Here is a 27177-nt window from a genome sequence, read left to right as displayed (position 1 = left end):
TCTACCTTGGAGAGCAGAAAGATGATTTTCAGGTAAATATTTCAATGTACAGTAAATGTCTATCTTCAACAAATGTGTTAGATTAACATAAACACATGTGCACAGAAATCACTAGGTGTAAATTCCAGACTAAGCCTTCAGTCTGATAAGAAGTGTTTTCATATCCGTCTTTGCCAACAAGAAAGAAAAATAAGGTCTCTGTTTGCAATGCTAATACAATACACCGAATATCATTGTTATTAGAGACTCAAAAACAGAGTTTAAAGAGGAAGACTGTGTGAATCTCCAGGATTATAGAATGTTTTCATTTATTAGTGTCCAGGATGACATTCTGAATTTGACCTGGTCAGTCAATGGATAATCTGAGATTTACTGACTCTCATTTTACATGACAAGAGAAGTTCAGGATAACCACTTCTTTCTGAATGAAAAACCAACAACACAGCTCTTGTGAGCCTGCATATTAAAGCATAACGTATGATATTTTTCTATATTTGTTTTTAAATAATATATCTTTTTATGAATCACAATGCAAAAAAAACAGATTAATCATTTTTTAATTGCGTACCACATAAAATTCAAATAACTACGTTTTCTGTGGAATGTGATAAACCTGAATTATTGTGTGACTGAATTTTTCCAGTTTCTTATTGTTTTGCTAGTTCCTGACAATCTGAAGTGTTTTGAGAGTAATTTAAAAAGCATTGTTTTTTTCACTTCACAGACAATTAAAAATAAGTAGAAGCAGCTGAGAGAAAATCAAAATCATGATGTAAAAACTAGTTTTTGTCACAAAAGTGTGAACAGTCTGTTCACACTGGTTAAACAGGCAGTGGTTGAAGCAAGTCCTGTTTTCTAGTCTCTGTTTCCTTACTGTTTACTAGTCTAGGTTTACTTACTCAATGAAGGAACATCGCCACACAAATGTGTTGCTCTCAAATCTATTGCCTTGCCAAGAAAATAATTTATAAGGGGTTTCTATCCTGTCATCATTAAAGTCACCGGGGCTTTTAAATCATCAGCAGTAGACAATATAGCAAATAGTAAAGTAAAAAAAAAACAGAAGGCAGTTAATTTTCTGCAGTTGTCAGCTTTTAACAGCAACGTCATTACAAACAATTCTGCAGTCTACATCGGTGCCTGACTGCATGGAAAATTGCTGATTAACAGACCATAACTAAATTGTAATGAAATATACGGCGTGATCTTTGTTTTATTTTATATCGTTCATTTCATTCTGTCAGGAAACATGTTTCATTGTTTCTGTTCAAGTAAAGTACCAAGTAGGCACTGTAGGCTATAAGCTAGAAACAACTATTGACTTTGACAGCCCATTCATGTGCATTTTAAATGCTCTTTTATGTTTTATTGTTCCATTTATCAGCTATTTTACAAATTACAATTTTGTTGCAAAGGCATCAGCTCCTTGAAAGATTAATGGAAACCACTAGGAAAGCATTTAATTCTATCAATCAGGTTGCAGTTGAAATTAAGATCATGAAGTGCCAATAACAGAAAGGCTGATTGTGTTAACATATTACATACAATACTGCGATTTGCAAAATAACGTTTTCTGACATTGTTCACTTTAGCACATAGTCATAACCATGTATTGTATGTCTCCCTCAATGTACATTGACTTCCGGTCTACCTTGGAAGAATAGTAATGTACATTTCTACAGTATCTTCAACGAAACTGTTAGATTAAAGTAATCAATCGCTAAGTGTAAATACCAAAGGCAAGTATTTTATCCATCTTTGCCAATAAAAAAGAAAACTAAGATCTCTCTTTGCAATGCTAATCCATTACATTAAATGTCATTATTACAGACTCAAAGACAGAGTTTAAAGAGGGAGACTGTATTGCATGTCTCCTACAATGCACCTTGACATGTTTACCAATGTCTCTGCCAATGACCTAGACATCAGGCACATTACCAGGAACAGTCTTAGATAAGAACATTCTGGAGCTCCTACAGAGTCCTGTACTGCTCTGGATGCTCTTTCAAGCAACTGCATACTGTATGTTACAGCAGAGACTGTATAATAAGAGATTCACACTGCATAGTTAAAAACAGACAGCACAACCACTTCTCTCTTTCAGTACTAGAGGGATATTAAGTGTGTGTTTAAAGGGATGTGCAAATCTCGGAGCTGGACACTGCATTAGTGTGAAGTCGGAACAGGAACAAAGTGGAGATTAATTCCTTAGTAAAAAGTAGAAAAAAATGTTTTGGCTGTTGAGTCTTCTTTTACGTGATGAAAGTACAACAGACAAAATACTGCTTTTGTCCCCATTGATGTTAACAACGTAATAAAATAATTTTCTTATTACAATAATTAGTATGCTTTTGCTGCATCAGTCAATTTTTTTAAAAGAGTATAAATGCTTTCCAGTGGACTGCTGAAATTCATGGGGATTTTCTTGGTTTTTTTTTTTAGAGTGGAAAACACTATGACATAAACTGAGGAGTGAAGACTGGTATAACAGTCTTTAAGAGGAGAAAAAGAGGAGGAAAAAAAATAAAAATGTAGTAGCTTTTAGGCTATTGAGCAAAATGGTATCAACAGCTAAGAAAAATGGGTTTGTGCTTGTGCTACAGTCAACGAAAGGCAGTCAAATGACATTCTACAATTTTCAGTTGCAATGAATTGTGCAACACATTTAGGAGTTACAATTACCATTCCCAAGGTGAATCTAACTTGAGGTTTTACTGTACTATGCTAATTCATGACTATATTCTAATTCATTGCCCTTAGCAAGCGTCAGATAATTTCAATACCTAAGTAAATGATGCGGAACTTTTAGATTTTAGAAAATGCCATTAGATTCCACAGGCATTCAGAAGGGATGGTCAAGTAATTACAAATCTTTTTGGCAGAAATGTGGTTATGTGAAAAAATAAAGGATATTGTGCAATTATAGGGGCTTAAGTTAAGTAAACTGTAAGTTAACCCAGGGCGTTTCTCGAAAAGAGTAGGGGTGTAACCCCGGTGTCCTGGCCAAATTTCCCATTGGCCCTTACCAATCATGGCCTCCTAATAATCCCCACCTATGAATTGGCTACATTACTCTGCTCTCCTCCCCACTGATAGCTGATGTGTGGTGAGCGTTCTGGCGCACTATGGCTGCCGTTGCATCATCCAGGTGGATGCTGCACATTGGTGGTGGTGGAGGGGAGTCCCCATTACCTGTAAAGCGCTTTGAGTGGAGTGTCCAGAAAAGCACTAAATAAGTGTAAGCAATTATTATTATTATTATTATTATTATTATTATTAAGTAAACTTACAGTTAGTTTCTAGCAAAATCTGGATTCCTGTAGGAGTGGTGCCTGTACTGTATGAGTTACCGTCTTTTACAGTACGTAATGTTACAGTGCATTTATTTTAATTTAACGTTAAATAACCTGTTTGTATGTTTTTGGAAAGTCTGTGTGTGTGCTGTGTGTATAAGGCATAGCTGCTTGGAAGCAAAACAAATTTCTGAGAAATCAGATCAAGTATTATCCTTTCTATCATAAATCCCTATTTCCTTTTTAAGTACATAAAAGATTAATGTTTTTCAATTTAATTTTCAAATAAATCCTATCATGTAAGATTTCTTATCAAATGCAAACTCTCCTAGAATCTATTCATCTATTAATACATTAAAATCCTACATATAAAGCAAATTTTCATCTAAGCTTTAATAATATCAATAAGTCATCAGTGCATTCAGAACTGTTGTTCAGGCTTATTTTTTATTATTCATTTAGTCATAGATATATGTACCGGATCATCTTTTAAGTCTTACAAGCCTTTTTTTAACCAGAAAGTAAGAAAAAGGGGAGGGAATGAGAATTCCCGGTGAACAATAGTAACACTTTCCGTATTAAAAAAGAAACACACAGAATATGTACCGTCTGTGTGTATAATAGTATTCAAGTGATTAGAAAGTATGTATTTATTGTAAAAATGAATAATTGTCAGAGTTATAGCTATACATCGTGCCAAACACCAACATAGGGACATTTAAAAGCCTACAACAGCCAGCTACTTCACATTAAAGTCATATTGTACACTCTGACATGACATGTTTCAGCCTATTAAATAGGTGGAACTAAGGATTCGAAGGGGGCATAAACTATACAATTTCTCTTTGCCTCCATGCTACAAAACACAAAACTACAAATGTCTACTGTACGTCCTGGACACTGTTTAGTCCAAACTTGTAGCGCTCAAGAGTCAAGACACATGCCCAAGAGAAAGGATTAATGTGGGATTAGTGATGTGTGAATTCCCAAACGCTCGCAGCACGTTTCTGAAAAAAAAAAAACAGCCTCACACAGTGCTGCCGGCACCGGCACCACAATTTGATGAAGAGACAGGGAAGGGATAAACAAGAGAAGTAAGTGTCAAAATGATAAACCGCAGTACAGATGGTCCACAGGTTGTCGCCTTGTGTCATTACCTTTGAAAAGACTTGAAATGTAAAGGGAGCCGGGAGGCTTAATATGCCAGTCTTTTATATGCCTACTGTGAGTCTTGCTCTGAATCAGCCCCAGAGTCACAGCTGAATTATGCCTGCTGACCTTATATCCTACACATTACATCGAAAGTGTGGCAGGTTTAACAAGCAAAATTCCCAGGTCCAAATCTAAGGGCAAAAGTGAGCTGGAATCAAGTACAAGCCATATAGTACATGTGAAGAAGGCTCCACGGCCGAAATGTTGTTCTCTTTCTTCTTTTTTCAGGAATAAACCTACTACTTGTTCCTTTGCAGCCTACGCATGCTGACGCAGCTCCCCACCTGAACTAGTACATGTATAGATTCCTACAAAACATACACCTGTAAATTCACTGTGACATATGAACAGTACTGGTACTGTTTAGATGGTCTGCTCCAGGACTAAGTGCCAGTATCTGCTGCCACAGTCATGCCATTCATTAGTCCTCGGAACTTCAGATTAGGTAAAAAAGGGTCCTGAAGAAGGATATAGCAGACATAATGCACATGCAGACTCCAGTGAGGTGTAGCCAAGGAAAGCACAGTACATGCGACAGCTGAAAGTGGGACATAGGCAGCTTAAACCAGGTCCACATATCTGCTCTTCACGAAAATTAAGAAGTTTAAATCAATTACTATTGCACAGCAGTTGTAACTGCAGCTATGAAGTTGTGACTGCAGTAACAAGAAAGCAGTCTAAACATCATCAGTTGACCAGCACCCTACTGTGTATTGCAACAAACTGGCCAATGAAAGCTCTTAGATGTATTCTAAGTACTGTACCTACAGTACCATAGTTTCTTTATTGCATACAGTATAAAGCTGTGTGATGGCTCATTTAATTTTTTTTTTGCCCTTTTCCTTTGCACTAATTTCTTTATTGTTGGTTTTAATAGCCTATATTTGGGTGTACTGTCTTTTTCTGAGTGGGTGTTCTTTTACCTTCAGATGTGCATACTGAACTGTACTCTTTCCTTTACAAGTTCAACTTTACTAACAGTGAAGAAGACAGTATCTGAAACCAGAGGGTCTAACTACTGTACAGTATGTTAAATACCTCTTCTTTGTCCAGCAAAAGCAGCTGACAGTCAGTAACAATGCAGAACTTGGGACTCCATACCGTTCGCTCACTGAAAGGATGGCCACAAGATATCCAGTGTGTGGGAGGGCCTTGCATATCTGTTTCACAAACAACAAAGAAGACAAAAGGGAAATTTTAAGATTAAGACAACAGCTTATTTGAGATGGGACTGATTAAATAGTGGGAAAAATATATCTTTAACATTTCGGAATTGTTAAATTTCACAGTTGTTTCGGCTAATCAGTCTCTGAAAATGGTTGTAAAACATACACACAATAAAAAAAAGGAAATATCTTCGTCATACCATTTTTAACAGTATTTCACCAGAAGAGGTCACAAGGCTGAAATTAAGCCTATTTGGAAAAAAGTTATTTTTGTCATCTCTATGTTTAATTAGTTCTTCCATTTCATAAGAGCTGCTGTAGAATACAAAAATATTTTAATTAAAACTCAAGGCTGCTGTATTGTCATTTGAAACTTAAAAAACCTAATGGCTTCTAAAGCAGCAAAAAAAAAAAAAAGCTGTTCCTCAACATAATTCTTAATATAATTAGTTCAAGCTAGTTCTAAAATCAGAGCTGCTTTGAATGGGAGCAAAAGGTAACAGAAAACTGGTCATATAACAGATGAAAAGTAAAAAAGATTGCTAGTACAGTACGTTTTACAATAAATCATTACAATTTGCATTCTTTACAAAACAATATACTAATTCCCTCCAAAGTAATTATTTTCATTTATATTGAAAACAGGTATGCTAGGCAATTTTACAGTTGTTAAAGTCATAATAGCTATGCAGCAAGTAAGGCATATTGCTTCGAGGTTATATTTTCAGTCATTCTGAAAAGCCTTAATTGCATTTTTTTTAATTTAATGAAATACTCTAAACAGCGGACAGTTTTGGCAACAAAACAAACTACAATCAAATATGATTAAGGACTGACATTTCTGTGAAACACAAATGCATGTCTATCCCTTTACCCAACAAAATCAATTCACAGTTTTTAATGAAGACTGAATTATATTTATTGTTTCTGCAGATGTTTAATGAGGATCAATGTTCATTTAACTCACAGCTTGATTTACAGTATAAAGATAACGGGCTTGATTAGACTAAATTCGACAAACATTTCTGCTTGAGGAAGGATATTGTGGAAAAAAAAGCCCAAGGATAATAGCTGCTTACAGTGACATCACTGTAAACAGACATCAAAGATTTTATTTGGGATTTCATTTATTTGGCATTCATAATATAATTACCATTATATAGAAGGCAATACTTAGAAAACAGGCAAAAAGCCACAGGCTTATCTAGCCTTTTAATCTGCACACGGCGATAATAATTAATTACAGACTTCACAGTACCATCCCGATAGGTCTTGGCCAAGCAAGTTATTTCACAAATATAAAATGCTTTAAAAAAAAACCAAGAAAAACTAAGACATATGTCCTTAAAAGAATTAAACTCCGTGTTGTTGTTTTTTATTTCACTGCCATCCAGTTTGGGCCCACGAACTGTTTAGCAGCTAAGCCCACAGGAAGTGAATGTGTGATGTGTACTCTTCTGACATGTCAGCCTTTCAAAGCTGTTTGTCACCTGACATACTAACCCTCCCCTTCCTCACAGCAGTGTTAGTAAGAATCCAGAGGTGTGCTTCGCTACAAGCATCACTACAAGCTGGCAAACAATTGGTGACATCCAGCAGACTTTGTTGCACAGCAGACCTAGGACTGACTAAAGCTCTGGAGATGGCGGCACAGAGAGACTATCCTGCTTATGTCTCTGGGTCTAAACCAGGGATGTCTGCACCTCTAGGCTAAACCTGCATTTCATACAAGTGCCCTCATTGGCTGTGCCCCTCGGAGACCTCACTCAGAAGCGCCAGGCACCAATGCTTTAATAACCTGAAAAAAAATCATTCTTTTTGCCGCCTCCTTAATGCCATTTAATTCCTCTTTAATGTGCAGAAATGTGTTGTGATGACAGAAGAGACAGATGATTCACGACACTGTGTACTCTCCATAAATAGCAGTGCTGAAAAACGAAGGCCTAAAATTTCAATTTGCGTCTCAAAAGCCTCTCTGGGGAAAAAAAAATACCACCGAAAATCAACACAAAAACTCCTTGAGCAGTTTTATTACTTTGTTGAGTTTATTTGCTGCACTTTACAGTACATTTCCAAACGTGTATCCCACCAGATAAAATCTAAATCTTTACAAAACCATTAGCTAAATAACTTACCAATTCTCCCAAATATACCTTAATTTATTGAGTTTACTAACTAAACCGTAAATGAACATCCACTGAACCTGGAAAATGTTTTGGATCAAAAAATGATGAGTCAAATCGTGTCTAATGGAATTGAAAAAATGGGCAAACAAATACATACAAGGAGAGATTTTCTCTTTACAAGTTCTACATTCTTATTCATATGTTTGTAGATATTTTGGGCTACCTTTTTTGAAAAACAAATCCTAGTTTGTGTTATTCTGTACTGTATAAAGAACTGTGTATTTCCTAATGTGAGCTAATGCCTTATGGAAGTAAAATTTTAGTCTTTATTTTTCTTATTCAGAAAAGAAAAAAATAAAAACTTGTTTAATTTCACACTTCCAAATACTGTGAACTCCACTTAGTGACACACAGGATGCAGTCAAGCTTGTGTTTTGATTTTTTGTTAACATTAAGCTGCAATTTCCTTTATAAAATCAAGCTGGCATGCTTAGAGAAATTCAGTACAAAAAGTCCACATGCAACAAATAAATTAATCAAAAAAACAAGCCTGGTGGGATAGCTGGTCACAAAGGCTAAAAACCAAAGACTTGTTTTAAATCTGGACCATAACACACACAACAGAAATGAATTTATACACTGCTTGCATGTTGTGTCATTAAAACTATTGTTACATATTGTCCATTTCTCAAAGTGGCCTCATGGGTTGTACAATAACTCCTACACAGGCCAGAAGCAGTCTTTGGAAAAATTGCTATTGCTCTTCATAACGCAAAAAAGAACAACCGTCTTTTAAATCACATCACATCAAACACAGCAGGTAGGCAGGCTTTTCAGAGTTTTAAAGCGGCTAGTTCCAACAGCTCCACTACACAAAGCTTCTGTACAGTAGATCACAATAAAATGTTCAGTTAAACTTGTCCCAGAGTACCCCCCCTCACTTTAAACCTAGTCTCTATATGTTTACTCCTGCTCTAGAGCAATAGAACACTCCTGCAACACCAATCCTTTGAGCAGATTAAATTTAAATATAAAAATAAGCTCTATGTAGTAAAATTACAGTATGCTTGAACATGTGTTCAACAAGGCAGACTTGCACTCTGTGATATACTGTATGATGTTAGTTTTTCCCCAGCATTCTATTAGTTTCTCATGTTACTTTTTGAAGAACTAAAAATACACAATTTTAAATACATTTCTTAAGGCTTTGTATTTGCCATCTGTGAGAGACCACTAGAGACTTCCCATGAATTCCTCCCCTGACTTTTTCTGAATGTCTTCACTAAACGTTAATTAATCCGCTGCCATTTGTATGAGATCTTGCTCCTGTGAAGTGAGGAAACAATCTTTGTAACATCACCCATGACATGACACAAAATGGTGTTCTGGCTTCAGACATCACAACTTCTGCACCATGTTGGGCTTGCAGGTATGACTAATAATTCATTTTACTTCTATTTTCTTCCGAGCTTGAAGTTCAGTTCAAACAGGGTTTTAATTTTCAGCAAAGATAAAGGATGTCTAAGTTGCTTTATGAACTGCTGCAACATAAAGAGATCCCTAAGGCCTAAAAGCAATTTAACAGAAGAGAAAAACAGAGGAGGAGTACAAAGGAAAATACAGCATCCTCGGGTTTGGAAAAGCATTTTATAAATAAAAGTTATTATTATTGTACAGTAAAAACAAATTTCACAATTAACCGCTTCTGATAAATGGTAGATTTACAGGAGGGTGTCAAAACGTGCAAGGGTTCTGTGCAGAGAATGGTCGAGAATAGCCAACGTTTCACCCTAAACCTCGTCTCATAAATTATATACTGTAGGATGTATGCTTAAAAGACATAGACATACAAACCCCCCGGTACATGATACTTAAGGTACTAATGCATTGGCTTTAAGTTAATCAAAAAAAAATAATTAACAAGTTTGTTTCTTTTAAATTAAAAGAAACAACAGTAGTAATAGTTAAAATTACTAATAGTAATCAGTTAAACTAAATAACACAAATTCCTCCTTTCTACCTGCTCTTTCTTGCTCCATCTCCTTCATTAGCTCACCCCACTATAATGAAAGGGGTAATAAAGCTGATAGCGAGCCCGTAAAGCCATCCCCAGCCTGTCATTCCCCCAAGCTGCCATCATATACAGCAACTGACAAAACCATGTTGAGATGTGAATCCTGGGTAGTGGGTATTTGGGCTGGGGGCAGGGTGAAGCTCACTCACGATGTGGATTCATGTCACTATCCTCATCTGCAGTGCCACCAGTGTGAAAGTTGCAGTTAACAGCTTTCAGCTTGATAAATCCAAGATTAAAGATTAGCCAACTCAGCGTCCAAACTAAATCAGGACTAAGCAAATCCACAAATGTTAAATTCACAGGTGTTTAAAGATGGACAAGAACACAGGTTCCCAAGTGGCTCAACCAGGAAAGGCTCTTGTACACATGTCTTTATGTATCTCTTATTTGCACCACAAGTTCCAGCCTGGTCACGTCAACAGCCAGTTGTGACACAGGATTGTCACAAAAGTAGTGTATAATGGTAGAGCTCTGTCAGTGACTTGCCAGGCACCACATGTTGCAGTGACATCATTGTGAAACAAATCTCTCTTCCAGTTCTGTTTACTCACCTGTTGGGCACTATGGAGTTTGAAATGTGTCAAATGATGAATGGCTTAGCAGGTGAGTGTATTGGAGAGGAAAATACACATCTTCTTTCTTGAGCAGTACAGCAGTCATTGATCAACAGGTACTGAACGTCCTAAAACAACTGCCAATTACAAATTGCAAGAATTCATAACCAAAACATACAGTAAATGGCCATGTTTTTTGTAGGAATTAGCCATTGCAAAATTCTCTTGCAACAGTCCTGTTGCTCGGTGGGCCGCAGTGCACTGCTGTGCGCAGGCAGAGGTGCAGGACCGCAGGTGGGATGGTGGTACAGCAGGCAGGGGTTCAAAGAAAAAACCACAGGCAGGCAACCAGGCTGGAAGACAAGAACTCAGAGATGCAGCCACGCAGCCTGGACACAGTCGCAGAGGTGCAGGCATGCTGCAGCGGTGGAGACCACCAAAGGCACCAAGAAAGATCCAAAGAGAGAAATCCAAAACAGGCAAGAGGTTCACAAAGTTGGGTGACTGGAGAGGGTCCACAAAGCTGGGAGACTGATCCAGATCACACACAGGAGACATGGTCCGGGGAGCAACCAAGAGTCAAACCAGGAAAAATACAAAACATGATAGTCTTTTAAAACAAAAAATGGAACAAGCTTGAGACCGGGGAGGCTCAAGAATCCAAACTCTGTATCACATCCCTGAGAAAAGTCAGAGCATCCCTTATGTATCCCTGAATCACCTGAAGCAGACGAGAAAGTAATTGCCTCCAGGTGATCCAGGTCAATTGTCAATCGCTACACCCTGCAGACAAAAGCTGGGACAAACCCAACATTTTTAATATCATTTTGTGACCCTGAAGACAATGTTAAAAACCCTAAACTGTTGAAGATGGCTTGGTTTACTGCTGATATTTACTGCTTCTTAATGCTGAAAGCAGATCTTAAGGTTAGAAACAGCTGCAGTGACTTCTTTTGAAATGACTACATCCAGTAACTACTTTATTCTTGATTTAAGGACCTCTTTTTTTAAAGACTTGGGATGTTGTCTCATCATAAAGCCTGCAGATGACATGCCTTTAATCCATGTATAAACAAAGCAAAGCACAGCACATTTGAAAAAAAGGTTTCACAGCCTGGGGATCAGGAAAACAAACACAATGGCTTTGGATTCAAATCATGTTCTGAAAATGACTTTGCTTCTATCAAATAAAAGCAAGCCAATTTAGTTGTCTGGTTATCACTAAAGCATGCAACATCAACAACATTAAGAATCCTCTTTGAGAAATGCATTTTTTGTTCCTAAAACTGTGCATTTAGAGGTGGTCCCCAAAGTGCAAAAAATATTTATAAAAGAAAGAGCTATAAACAGAATGTGTTCCATCTTTGCAGATAATTCAATACTACCAAATTCTAAATAAGTCTTTCATAAAACTTTTTCTGTGTGCTGGTTCATAGCTTAGGTTAGGTTGTATGTACAATCAGTTCTAAACAAAGACTGACTGCTTCACCAGGAGTGCTAGATTAAATACACTAGGCTCCACCAAAATTAGCTCCCCTTGACGGACAAGAAAGACTCCATCTGATGAAGCAGGGTTTGTCACCCTGCTGTCACAACAAACTGAAACGGACAGGAGACAGAAACACAGCAATGGGAATCAATGTAGATCCACAACAACAGCAGATAATGCATTGGAAATAATCAAATCAAAGTAAAGAACAAAAGACAACATGCAAAAAGCAATTAAATATAACAACAAAGCAAATGTAACAATAAAGAGGAGTACTGTATATGTACAAAAAAGTCATTTTTATTTCTATATGTATTGTGAAAGACCTCGCAGGAGCTATTTTGATGAAGGCATGCCCTCTATCACACAAACATGATAAAATATGGCACAAAACAAAACTAAATGATTCCCCCCCCCCCACACAATCCATCCAGGTTTCTATATAAAATAGAAACCTGGAGGGTTTGTTCTATAAAAAGTCAGACAGCTACAGCCCCCATGCAACTAGGCTCAGTGGCACCATGTATCAGGCGAGGATCCAGCAATAACTCTAAAAGGAACACAAAGCCCCCCCTTACACACACACACAAACACGAAGACCAATACAGCAGCAGTGAGGCCATCCAAACAGACCCGTTTCTGCCACTGTGAGAGGCCCAGGTTACAGTCATCAGCCAGCATGAGTACTAGCTGCGCTCACGGAACAATGTCCCTTTTTAGACAAATAGTCCCCAGAACTTAACCTCTGCACATCCCAAAACAGACGTAAAAATGTGTGCCAGTCATACCCAAGACAGTCCAAGACAGAGGACTAGAACCTACTGCATCTGCTTAAGTGTTCGTCTACGAGAGGTCAAGTACATTTTGTGAAGTAAATTTAAGGGGATCATTCAGTGGTTAGTGTTTTTGGAGGCAGCATTTCCTCTATCCATAACTGAAAAAAAAAAATCAACATCTATTAATCTAAAAATAAAAATGACTAAAAATGCTTCCTGCACCACAAACAAGTTTCAGAGCAGTAGATTTTAGTGCTTCATTGATTTCTTTTTAGTTAAGGTTGTTCCAAATGAAACCTCTTTTTAAAGTAACATCAATTAAACTACTCGAAAAAAGCTCCACTGACTTTGTTACTTTTCTCTCAGCATAGAATAAACCTTTACCTGTTCAATTAAGCTACCGCCTACTAAAAAAGACTCCTGGTCAGAGCATTAACCTGCTTCAATGTTACAGCTCTTTCTTTTAAAAAGTACATTTTAGGAACTGTAGGAGTCTTACCACTTGATCTATATACAGTACAGCCAACAGACCTTTATATAAATGGAATCTTGAAGAAAATGTCTTCAACATGAAGTGACAAATAAAACACTGAAAATGATCTGAAAAAGAAAGTCTACACAATCAAGTCAAAAAAGATGTAATTTCTCAGCAGGTTGCCCATGACAACCAAAGACGCAGTAAATTTTAATACCTTAGAATCATCATGCAGATCTCCAAGAGTCTATGCATATTCAAAACTCCAGGTTTATTCGTATTTAAAGCAGCAAGAGTGCTAAACTCTCCTGATTATTTCTCTTCACACTCACCATCTGTTTTTGTTAAAGACCTGCTGCTCCTGTCGATAGGAAATGAGTCATATCTTTAAAGACTTCAGATACAGTAACTTAAACAGCACTTACACAGTAGCCATTGATGCACTAAGAACCATCATTTTCAATGTAGCCAGACCTTCCTCATTCCGGGTTTTACAAGGAGAGTCCAAGTGTTTACTTGTCTTATTCATCCTCAATATCTCCTCAGCTACGCTGCCCATCTCAGTGAGAGACACTTTTCATTTGGGCCTAAAAGTTGTAAGTAAAAAGTAAGTACCCCCCATGAAAAGGTGTGTGTTTTTCCAACATATTTGCATGTATGGTTATTTGATCTTCATTTCAACAATATTGATAGACAAAGGTGATCTAATTTAACAAGTAACAATGAAAATTATTCAATAAAATTATTTATTATAGTAACAAATGAAAAAAATTCTTTGCAATAATTTATTCAACAAAAGAAGTCAGAAATGCAATTCGCTGCTGTGGAAAAAATAAGTACACCCACTAGCTTCAATAGCTGGTGTTGCCCCCTTTGCCAGAAATCACTTCTTGTAGGTGTTTCTTGTAATTGTCTTTCAGTCTCCTACATCGAAATTTGTGCCCTCTCCTCCTTACAGAACTCCTTCAACTGTGTGATGTTTGAGGGCATTTAAGGGTTAAGATCTGGGCTTTGACTTGGCCATTCCATAACCCTCCATTTCTTCTTTTTGAGCCATTCTTTTGTGGATTTGCTTGAGTGTTTTGGGTCATTGACTGCTGCAAGGTCCACTTATGGTTCAGCTTCAGCTTTTTGACAGATGGACTCACATTCTCTTCAAATACTCTCTGGTACACTGTGGAATTCATGGTTGACTCTATGATAGCAAGCTGGCCAGGCCCTGAGGCAGACACGCAGCCCCAAACCATAATGCTGCCACCACCATGCTTTACAGTTGGCATGAGGTTCTTTTGGTCAAAGACAATCTGGCATTGTGGCCAAACAGCTCTACCTTTGTCTCATCCGTCCGGAGCACATTGTTCCAATAGTCCTGATCTTCACCTACAGTAGGTGTTTCCTTCCTGACCTCGCATGTAGGGCAAAGTTGTGCCGTGTCCTTCGGATGGTTGACTCATGTACTTTGTCATTGACTGAGGCAAGACTTGCCTGTAAATCCATTGATGTTATCCTGGGATTCTTGAAGACTTCCTGCAGCATCTTTCAGTCAGCTCTTGGGCTAAATTTGTTGGGACTACCTGGCCTGGATAGATTGCCAGTGGTGTGAAATGTTCTCCATTTGTAGATGATCTTTCGGACAGTGAAGTGATTGACTACAAATTGCTTGGAAATTGCATTTCTGTTGATTTAAATAGTACAAATGAGTGCAAAATGTGATTTTTTTAATGTTATGTTTTAAAATCATATCACCTTTATCTATCAGCATTGTTGAAATGACGATCAAATATCCTTTTGTCCAAAAATGTAAAAATGTAGACAAACCTTTTCATGGGGTGTACTTACTTTTTCATACCACTGTAGCACTTGACAGAAAGATGTGCACTGAATACTGGTGAATATATTTCTCATTCACAGACAGATCACACAAGTCACTGACTTTTGCTCTTGATTGATTTTTTATTGTATATTTATTGTTGATAGCCTTTCTGAAGTACTGTATATGAAATACACATACTGTAAACCCGTTGCCACTAATTGATCTTCTAGGAACAACGTTTCTGTATATACAATTTCTGTAAATAAGATGGTTTTATTTTTTTGGTTTAACTTTAACTGAGTTAAACTGTACTCAGTCTGTAAATACAAACAGAAATAAAGGTCTGCACTCACAAATGTGTGTTACCCTTAAGCTTCTAGCTGAAATAATACCTCTAGACTCCCCTTTAGATAAGGTTACAGTCTGACACTGTGGCCTTCAGCACACTGTTGGCAATGCGTCTCAATCTGTTCAGCTGGAAACAGTCTATGCCTCCAACTCACTGAAAATGGATTACAGACATTGCACGTTTTCTCCAACTAGAGTAAAGGGTAAAACTTTACTTGAACAGTCTCGATAATTCATGAGAAATACACAACGTCATTCAACAACTTGAAACATACTCTGTAACTACGTGTGACAGTTCATAATGTGACACACTTTCAGCTGAAAGCAAAGAGCAAAACATAGAAACCTAGAGAAAATGAAGCCACCATTAAGGACTCTGAAGCTGACAAGGGCCTTCTGCAGATGTAGCTCAAGAACAGTTGGTCGTGTTTATGTTCAATTTTATTTTGCTACATGTTTTTCATGCATATTACGGAATTATGACTATCTTTTTTGGCTTTACTCAAGCAAAGCATCACTGAAAGATATTGTCAAACTTGCTTGGATGTGCCAAAATATTCCTCACTGCAACATATCCCTTCCATTCACACTTTAAACAATTTTAAAATTCCAAGGTAGAGGAACTGGTTCACCTCCAGCCTCCTTCAGCCATTGTAAATAAATGCACTAACTCCTACCCAGCAACCATGTCACCCTGCAACTCACAACTGGTAACCCAATCAAGCCCAGCAGGTGTGTGCTTGGTCAGTACCTGGATGCGAGACCTCCTGGGAAAAACAGGTTGCTGCTGGAAGAGGTGTTAGTGAGGCCAGTAGGGGGTGCTCTCCCTGCAGTCTGTGTGAGTCCTTATGCCCCTGTATAGTGATGGGGACACTGTACTGTAAAATGCCACCGTCCTTCAGATGAGACGTAAAACCGAGGTCCTGACTTTCTGTGGCCATTAAAAATCCCAGGGTGTTTCTTGAAAAGAGTTGGGTTGTTACCTTTACCAATCATGGCCTCCTAACAATCCTCATCTATGAATTAGCTTCATTGTTCTCCTCCCTAACAATAACTGTTGTGTGGTGAGAGTACTGGTGCACTTTGACTGCCATCACATCATCCAGGTGGGGGCTACACATTGGTGGTGGTGGAGGGGATCCCCATTACCTGTAAAGCACTTTTAGTGGTGAGTCCAGAAAAGCGCTATATAAGTGTAAGGAAGTGTAATTATTACCTCACTTTGCTTCTTTTTCTCTACTTTCATGTATCTGTGTCTCTCAACCTGATTTACCTGTGTACCTTTGTGGGGTAATTTATATCTGAAATTTGAGTCGCAAGCTTCTTATATTTTTTCTAATAAAATAAAGTTTAGTTTCGAGTTATTGACTTTACTTACTCTTTTATTTCTATTTCCCCATCATTTCTATTCTTCCTTTATTCTATGTTATCAGAAGTTCTAAAAACATAAACACAGAGTGATTCACCGAGGAAAGATCATAATGTAAACTGCAGGTAGAAACTGCTTCAGGATCAAACCAGGTTTAAGTCACTCTCTGGTAAAATGTTTAATTATGACTTATGTGTTTAAATACAGCCCCTGTATTCTTTTTTTAATTTATTAACTGTTTAAAGGAACACATTTATTTTCAATAAATAAAGTCTCACAGAAAAAATACAGTTTCTACATTTAAACACACTTCACAGTAAATATCATGATGTTGCCTTATTAAAATTGCTCTCTTTCCATAGCAGTGCTCTGCCCTAATGCATCACTGTACAGAGACTGCTGACAATCCATAACCTGACAGTTGACATTTTCACAGATTTTCACCAGAGCTTGAGCAGCTCACGCATGTACAGTTAAAGTCAAGTAACTGAGCTAATATAATGCTTGGAGAATTTAATTTCCTGTATTACAAGAGTAATTTTCTCTCTGCCCTGCTCGTTACCTTAATTAATGGACTTCTTTAATGATAGTGGCCTTATAAAAAGGAGCACTTTAGGTTACGGTGTTTATTAAATATCTTGCTTCTACAAACTGTAAAAGAACAAAGGCTGATAGTTCCCGTTTATAGCATCATACGTTATACCCCATAACATCAGGATTCAATTTCCTGTATCATCGTTTCGTACATAAGCGTGTAATAAGTACTGGTAGACAAGCAAACACACAAGGTGGTTATTTAGATTGCACTTAGAACAATAAAAGAAACCCAAATGCATTTAAATCAGGGTTGTATTCTTACACATTAGCTTTCTCTAGCATATTTACATATTAATGCCTAGCATCGCATGTACTGTATGAGATACTGTAGGAGCTGCCCTTTGACTGGAGTATCTTCCTCCTTTAGTTCAATAAATTTCTTCACTTCACTGCTTCATGTAATTATCTATGCATGCTATTAAAATTCAAAGAGGCAAATGGTTATTTAATACTTTTACTCTTATCTGTGCATGAGAGTTTATTTGCTGCTGCTTGTACATACTTCTATACACGATGTTTAAATTCTTTTATTTTAATTCTTTAAAAGAATGTCTAAAAATAGAAAAGACAACTGCTGCGGTAGTGCTGTAGATGACTACTTGAAAAGCTAGTTAAAATGTTCGTTATTCACACTGACACACGGATATAACAAGGGTTATGTATTTCTAAACAAAGGTTCGCATGGATTAAATTAAGATATTTCTATCGTTTTTTACCAGAATACAGACAATAATGTATCGTTTAAAGGAAAGCAGAGTTATCACTGAAATGAAATGTAACTGGTTTTGCCTGCTTTCCCACATTTAAAAACATTCTGAGGTTTAGTAAAAAGGTCTGAAACTACTTTACTTGTTTTCTTCTTGTCTAGACAAATCTTTTGTAGTTTTCCAAAGCCAAAGGAAATCAATACTGAAACAGAAGGACTAGGATTATGATATACTGTAAAAAAGATCAATTATTCTGTTTTAATTTATGGGTAATAAAGAACAGAATTATTTTCTTTCCAAGCTGGCAAGTGATAGTGACTCAAAAAATGGATTTTCAAAGGTTGTTGACAGATAGCTTATACAGGCACCCAGTATATTTATAGTAAAATGTACAGCACAGATTATTTCTTATGAATTTATGATGGCACTCCATGTCAAGCATCATGTTCTCTTTAAAAATAAAAGTAGGTTATACAGCATTATATTTGAAACTACAATCTTTGAATTGGCTTCATCGCTCTGTTCTCCTCCACACTGATAGCTGATGTGTTGTGAGCGTAACCGGCACACTTTGGCTGCCATAGCATCATCCAGGTGGGGGCTGCATACTGTACATTGGGGTGGTAGAAGAGAGTCCTCATTACCTGTAAGGTGCTGTTAGTGGAATGTCCAGAAAAGTGGTATATACAGTAAGTGCAAGGAATTTTTGTTATAATAAACTTGTTAAACTTGTTGATACACTGTATATGATTATAATCCACACTTTCCTCCTGATAATGAGCAAGTTTACAAATTACTTTAAAATGAATGCATTTCCTCATGTCATAGCATCCACCCGAAGAAGGCTCCACAGCAGAAACGTTATGTTTCTTCTCTTTTCAGCATGGAATAAATCTTTACTTGGTCCTTTACATTAAATATTTTGGTGAGTCGGCCTCAAACCCGGTTCAGTGGAGGATAGTGAGGATGAGGCAGGAGGCAGGTATGCAAGGGGTTTATTGCCCTTCAGGTTACAGGAGGAGAGATCAGGAGAGAGAGGGACTAGAGATAGAGAAAGAGGGTGTTACAGTTGACATCCCTCCCATAGAGGGCGCTCCATTTTACTGTCAAACGTTTCTTGTGATCGTTTATGTGTTCCAGGTGTGCCTTGTAGTGTCTCCCCTTGTTTATTCTTAGCTCCTCCAGGGCCTCGTGACTTCTGTACCCTAATGCTGACCCTGGAGGTCAGCATTGGGGTACAGAAGTCACGAGGCCCGCCGAGCACCAGGATACCCAACGTCCGTCTCCTGAGGGCATAGGCCTCATCCCCGATACCTCCCTTTTTTCTGAGCCCGGGGTCTAGAGGAACCCGCCCTGTCATCCTAGGACCTCCATGTTTTCCGTGTGCTCGTGTTTTCCCCCTTCCCGGGGATTTTAACCTTGTCGCGTCAGAGGATGGATTAATTAATAATTGCTTACACTTATATAGCTCTTTTCTGGACACTCCACTCAAAGCACTTTACAGGTAATGGGGACTCCCCTCCACCGCCACCAATGTGCAGCATCCACCTGGATGATGTGACGGCAGCCATAGTGCACCAGAACGCTCACCACACATCAGCTATCAGTGGGGAGGAGAGCAGAGTAATGAAGCCAATTCATAGATGGGGATTATTAGGAGGCCATGATTGGTAAGGGCCAATGGGAAATTTGGCCAGGACGCCGTGGTTACACCCCTACTATTTTCGAGAAACATCCTGGGATTTTTAATGACCACAGAGAGTCAGGACCTCGGTTTTACGACTCATCCGAAGGACGGCGCCTGTTTACAGTATAGTGTCCCCGTCACTAACACCTCTTCCAGCAGCAACCTTAGTTTTTCCCAGGAGCTCTCCCATCCAGGTACTGACCAGGCTCACACCTGCTGAGCTTCAGTGGGTTGCCAGTTGTGAGTTGCAGGGTGATATGGCTGCTGGCTGGCTAATTGTCGATGAACTCATGGACTGTGCCCTGACCTGCCTTTGGACCCGCTCGGGTTTGGATGCCATTCTTTGTCTCCCCATCCAACAGACTATTACTGTTACTTTACTGCACCATTAAACCCCCGTGTGTCTTCCCGTACTCCGCCTCCTGACTCCTTCAGCTCTTACCGCTTCGCAAGGGTCTAACATAACATCCACCACAGACTATAGAGCCTGTCCACAACAGAGGGGAAGTACTGTACAGACTTAGTAGTTTGGCATACAGTGTATATTGAAAAGAAGGAGAAAGCCAGGGGCCCCATTTGATAGGGTGCTACCAGGGAGACGGTCAGGGTATAGTGCAAGGTTCTGTGGGAGAGTGAAACACTACAATATATCAATATATATCCTTGCTTTGCTCAGGTGACAGCATACGGTACCTCTCCTCATCACCTGCTGGCCATATGTAGAGGGAAAGTTTATTCTATAATTATATCCAGGGTTTATATACAATTTCTACATCGCTCACCAAAGAAAAAGAAAGCAAAGATTTTGTTTTTATTTCAGCCAGCACTTTGAAAAAAAGAAGGAAATTTGTCCTGCCTTTTAAGTCATTTTACTTTAGAAGTTAAGAATCTGGCAAAATTGACTGCAGATTTAAATTACCCCCAAAGAACAAAATACTTCTAAAAGAATAATCATTCCGTTGATTTTGTGACCACTGGAGATCATGTTCTGAAGATTGTTAAACATTAAAGAAGTGGGAGAAGGACTTTGAAAGATTAAATGTCCTGCTGTTTGTGCTACTGCACAATTAAAATATGTTCCCTGTTTTCATATAGAATTACTTTTCTGGTAAAGAAATCAAACTAAGTTTAAGTGAAAGATTAGGGCCCTTGATTTACTAAATCAATTGCATTTCTTATTATATAAAACACATTAAAAGACTTAATGAAATATATAAAAAAGTTTTTATAAATTAAATGGTAAAAATACTTTTTAAAAACCTACAAAATAACATCAAAATAAAGCAGAAAAGACACGTATAAGAGACAGTGTAATATACTGAGATTCCTCAGTTTTTATAAGTTCCAAATACTGTATATTTTACCTTGTAGTACTGGGAGAGTTCCAGGAAGATACACATTTCAAGCTAAAATGTGTTCATCCATGTTAAAAAAGTGTCTTCCTTCAACAGCACTTAACACTAAAAATGGGTATCATTTGGCAGAGAACTGAACAAGTTGTCTATTTGATTTAAATAAGCCCCACAACTGTCATAGGTGAAAAGTGGTTAACCTCAACAGCATTTCAACAGGCATGTTATTTTTCAGTTTTCTTAAAAGGTTAAAACAAGAATATGTAATTTACAGGCTCTGATTTTTTCAACAGGCATTCAAAAGCTGCCAAGAAAGATAAGGTAACACTTTCACATGCTTCAGAGAACAACTTCATGCTTTCTGCTATGTTACCACCTCACCACAACAAACCAACAGCAATTTCATTACAAAAGTGTTGTCGGTGCATCAATCCGTGGAAAGCCCAGAAGCCCAGATTGAAATAAGTGTTTTAATGATAAGAAATGCCTACTTTAATTATACTTAATTAAAAGAAGATTTTAATAAAGTACCACCATTGCAGGTTGCAAAGCATTGCAGTAATGTAGTGGGTGTTAGCACTGCTGTCTTACAGTTCTTTGGTTCTGGTTTGATTACAGACTTTTTTTTAGGTGTTTGCATGTTCTTCCCAAGTTAACATAAATTTTCACCCTCAGTCCTAAGACATGCCTTTCAGGGTAACTGGCATGGGTAAATTGCTCCCCATCTGCGTGACCGGTGATCGACTAGCATCTCGCCCAGGGAACTCTGTGCCTGGCAGGCTAGGCTATAGCTTACCACAGGCTTGTAATGGTCAGTGAAAACAGAACAATGATAGATCCATTAGCCAGCTAACCGAAGCCTTAGAATTGCCAAGAATACATTTTAAAGCTAAAATAGCTTCATTCCTTGTAAAACACTATTTTTACTATCAAATGGGACATGAATATCGGTAACTTAATTACATTAATCTTTTCTGGGTAATAAGATCAGTTTGCTGTAAAACTGTCTATATAATAAAGCACAGTTAAGTTTTAGTTCCTAAAATGCTTAAAAGGCTGTTACATGAGAGCATATGAGCTAGGTTTATACCTATTAATATGGGTGGTTCTATTAAGCTAGGTGTAGTAATTTTAATTGGTTACAAGCTGCTTACTGCAGAACAATGTCTGCCTGAGGCCGGTCCCATTCATTTTTTTTTTCTGGGGCAAATATACATTTACTCATTTTTGCAGCTGTTGGCAAAACAGTAGATGTATGTTGCAGGCGCAGTTTTTTAAGCTGTTTTGTCATTCATGCGTTTCACTGCCTTTATGACTGCATGTCTACAATAACGGGTGGGTGTTAAGGATTCAGCAAACTGCATTAGATTGTCAACAGAAAATGCAGAAATCCTGTAAGCGTTTGTGAAAGCTATAAAATTCACTCTGCCATACAGTTTCAAATACACTTTGTGTTGATAAAGAGATTGTGGATCGTCGGAAAAACAAGCACATGTTGGTACTATGTATTCTTCTTCCCACTGTGCTGCATGGAAAATAAGTTTAGCCTGAAGAATTTGAAAAGGTTACAGCTGAGAGAATGGATTTCCTGTAGTGCCGCTATACGATGGAAAACACTTAAGGGTTAATCAGTCCCTATAAATTCACTGCTAAAAAAAAAAGATTCAAAAGGTCACACGTCATGGACACTGCCTCAGGCGAACAGTTTCAGCTCAATGTCATGTTATTTTTCCACTCCACTGTGTCTGAAGTACATCATATAGACAAGAAAATACACACACAGAAACTTGCTTATTGTAAAAAGTGACTTTGCAATAAATGAACGAACTGGGTTATAAAGGAAATTTCTAAGCAAAATGGTGACAATAACAGTATGCTGCATACAAAAGTTACTGCAGCAAACTGCTTACGTAAATAAAGTAGCCTATAAACTTATTCGTAGCCTCAAGGAACTGTAAGCTAATTTGGCTTGAAAATCCTAGATTAACGTTTACAATTCTATCATAGAAACAAATAATAAACTAAACACTTAGCGTTGTCAATATTGCATGCATAAATACAACACTGTCACGTATTTCTAATGTCTGATGTTCTAATCTATCCATTCCCCAAAACCACTTGTGAACCTTGAGAAAAACCACATTTAATACATTTTTAAACTTCTCACAAGGTACTTTGACTAGAAAAAAAAAGTCCTCCTCTTTTCTCCTGTTTGTGATCTTCTTTTTTTACCATAAATGCCCTACTAATCGACAAAGACAACGGATTTAAATGCTCTTAACCATTGGGTTACTGAGTTTTATTCATGGGCTGTATTTATCAGCTAATGCTATGTCCATTTGTGACCAAGCTTGAGATATCGAACAGAATGCACCAGTTTTTGGCTTAAATATAATGGTATGGTAAACATTACAGTACAGTACATTCTGTCTGCTCCTCAGTTCTAACCAGGACCAGAGTATGCAATGTAAAATAAATCCATTTGCTCCACTGAAGGGATGACATTCACACAGTTCAAATTCAGTTATTTTAACCAACAGTTGACCTTGTGTGCAAGTTGGGTCTTGAACATTATGAGGCTGGGCACCGCTGTTGAAAGCAGGATGTCTTGGTTTTTTATTGCCATCACTAGACTCAATAACCTTGTACCTGAGATTTTCAGTCATTTCAATGACTTTCCCCTTGATTACCGTGTGTGGTACTGAGTGCTTTGCTTTTGTGTTCAGCTTCCTTAAATACCCAGAGGCAATCAAAATGACTTCCAAGAGTTCCAATTAACTTTCTGAATCTATGTGATACTCCCAGATGACTAAACAACATCAGAAGGTTAAATTTACAGCACCTTCTTATTATGTGGAACAAATAAATTAAAGCATTGTGTGTGTATAAGCATATTTTTATTGATGTATTGATGTTTTCATTATTACACATGAATTCATAAGATTTGAAAACTCGTGATGTACACTTTTATTTTCTTTGCTAAAATAACTTTTCTTAAGAGTTCACATAGGTTATGAATATAGGTAGAAGCTGCAGTAGTTCATATTAATTTGTGATTTCTTTATTGATATGGTGCAGAAATGGACTAATTTAAATATATCTTCTGTCGTTAGCTTACTTATGCAGGGTACATTTCACTAGATTTAATTAGAAATAAGCTTATTAAAATCCTCCCTCCTTGTTGATATGAGTTCAAAAGCCACGGTAAAGAAATCTGCATTCAATTCCAGACATATCTTTAAGATTACAGGCGTGAAAAACTTGCATACTGAAAGGCACTACAGGTCAGAGCTCTATCTCAAGTGCTGTTTGCCTAATTTACATTTCAGAAATGTAAAACTAATTTTCTGTTATGTCAGATGCAGGCAGCATGATATCAGCAAAAGCACCTCCTGTCTGCATAGAAGGGTCAGTGTCGACACAGGCTGATACATGTTTCAAGGGAAATGATAATCACCATTGCTGTGCCAGAAGGAAGTGCCACGCTTAAAACATTTAAAAATAGTTTCAGTGCCATCATAGCTTTGTAAGACTGTGTTAGAAAATACATTTCTAACAAAATATTTAATATTTTATTAATCATTGTGGAATGCATGTAAACAGATAGAAACTGCCTGTATGTTTTCCAAAACAATTTTATGCACATTAAATGGTATTTAGATAAGGTATAAGGAATTACGGATTTGGGTTTAAAATGAACGCCTGTGTATTCTGGACCCATCTAGTAGGTAGATCAAAGAGGACAAAAGATTATGGTGCCACACTTGCAAGTCAGAATTGCAGTTTGCATGCTCAATATATGAGACAACTAATATCATCCATACTATGGAACTTTGATCCTGTCCTGAAACACAACCAGGGACTGGGCTTGGGGAATACCCAGAAACTAGACTTACTGGGACACTTTCACAGAGATCAGTGCAGGACACCATAAATGTACAGTGACTGGCAAAGCTGTGACAGGGCTGGGATACAGTGTAGTGCAAGCTGAAGGCCAGTTATAGTGCCAATTTGTTTTGTCAGCACAACTGCATCAAACACACTCAGAATTGGAAAGTTCAATGTTGTGCAAGAATGGTTTATATTATTTGAACCAACAGAAGCAGTTAGCTCAGACATACGGTAGAGCTTGTGTGGAGCAATGGAGGTTTATACAGTAATAAAAAATCTCAATACATTTTTAACATTGTTGTGATAATTATTAGGCAATGACATAGCTACAGTACCAACAAAAGAGGTCTTTCTTTGTCAAGGTAATGTTTTGTAGGAGAAAATCCAAGTAATTAAGAGATTAAATTGAAAATTATTAGTTATATCTGGAAGAGAGAGTGCAGTGCTGTACAGGTTTTCCAAATTCAAAAATGCATTTAGGTCAGGGTGTATATAGATATTAATCTTTGAAGGAGAAACAGTCTGAAGAGCTGTCCTTGGTCCTAAAGTTTCAGAGATCCATTTTGTGGCTTTGTGTTTAAGACTAAGATACTTGTCTCAAACAGACCTCACCAGTACATACATGGTTGTGTTATTAATATGTGAAAATTAGTAAAACACATTAAATTAAAAAGAATCATGTGAAGCCACCAAGCACTACAATACTCTTCTGTTCCAAATTTTTTTAAAAGCAGTACAAATCCTAAAACCTATTTGTTTTTGAGTTTGTATTGAAGTTCAGTTAATCAACCTCTATTCTTTTATTACAATAATAAAAGAATAAGAGTTATATTGCTCTTTTAAATCAAAATAGGGGTCTACTTACAGAAGAGAGACATTTGAAATCTATTCTGTATATGTTGAAAAGCCTGTGGTCGTAAACATCATTGGTGCTTATTCTGTCAAAAGTCGTTCAAAGTCACAGCCAATGCAATCCCAGTGAGGAAAGTTAACAGATGATCACCAAATAAAAAGCATTTTAATCTTAATCAATAATCCCTCAAATATTTTAAAAGTGGCTAAAAAGTAGGACTCTGCAGAGACACTTGGAAGACTGGAAGAAATGATCGATGCTTAGATATCTATGCTTAACACAATTTAATTTACACTTATAATATTAGAGATTCATTAATATCCTATTCTAAATCAGGTCAGACTGCCTGAGTAGGGCTACTTGTTTACATTAGGGAGCTGGGAGAGGAAGAGAGAAACAGATAGCCTCTCTGATCATTATGCAAAAGGTTAACAACATCCCAGTCAAAAAGCACAATAAGTATCTCTTTAGCTGCATGTTACCATATTAATAGAAAGCGTAATGAAGTCACTTCTGTTTTTTGCATTTAATTTGCTGAAATATTTTTGCCACAATGTCAACAATGATAGAGTAAAGGTTTACAGTACAGACTATGGTGTAAATTATGTTTCACAAGTGAAAAATTAGTGTTAAACTAGCAACTGTAATAGTGATATATTTGCAAAACTGTCATTCACAGACCAATCTCGCCATAGGTCAAACAATTCTATATAACTGATAATAAAAATATGAAAAGTTTTGTAACTTAATTTAGCACAAAAATAATTATAGTTCTATATCCAACATAATGTTCCTGGTACATGGGCAAATTGATGAAAAATAGAATGGCATCGCACAGCATGATGAAAATGGGTACATACTGGCCAAGTAACCTCAGATATACAATTCAACAGTTATTCCTTTATTTAAACAGTATACAGTACGTCAATTTTAACATATCTGTCTCCTGAAAAAGCTTATAGTACTGCCCCAGGTAACCAATGAACTCATTCTCAGGAATTTCAATGAGTAACAAGAAACTGAACACAGTGGATTTTTATGCTCTTTGAAGTGGTGTTCTGTAACAAGTCTTTTATCCATTTATGTTTCCTACATTTCCGACAAAGACAGCTCTTCCTTATAAGTGAAGCTTCATAAATAAATGCTTGTCATTGCTTGTCAGGAGTGACAGCGCAGGTCCCAGAAAAGACTGAAAGTGCTAAACATAGTAGAAGTAGGTCAGAGTCTGGATTTTGTTTTTACAATTCAACTCTCCTGCTGCACCAGAATTTTTCCCCTCACATGCACACAACATAATCACCCCAGACTGTACAGTCACCTTTATCAATTCAATGTGTTCCGGCTCCTTGAATGACATTCCCTTTATTGCATGAATATTGCAAGTGTCTAAGA

At 37.3% G+C, this 27177-nt stretch overlaps 1 protein-coding gene across 2 annotated transcripts in view; it reads right to left on the bottom strand.

The window, feature by feature from the left end:
- Positions 1–27177, bottom strand: part of LOC148816100 (disabled homolog 2-interacting protein-like) — a 365406-nt gene that overhangs the window by 297945 nt on the left and 40284 nt on the right. Inside the window, exon 2 of one of the 2 annotated variants that reach the window (XM_088940452.1) lies at positions 5544–5665. In XM_088940452.1, coding sequence (XP_088796578.1) covers positions 5544–5665 — 122 coding nt within the window. Of the gene's footprint in view, positions 1–5543; positions 5666–27177 lie in introns of those variants that run through there. The other variant, XM_088940447.1, reaches the window with a different exon arrangement.

This window comes from Atractosteus spatula, chromosome 23 (genome assembly GCF_055471065.1).
Source record: "Atractosteus spatula isolate fAtrSpa1 chromosome 23, fAtrSpa1.hap1, whole genome shotgun sequence".
Lineage (NCBI taxonomy): Eukaryota > Metazoa > Chordata > Actinopteri > Semionotiformes > Lepisosteidae > Atractosteus > Atractosteus spatula.
This window is presented reverse-complemented; position numbering and strand designations above follow the sequence as displayed.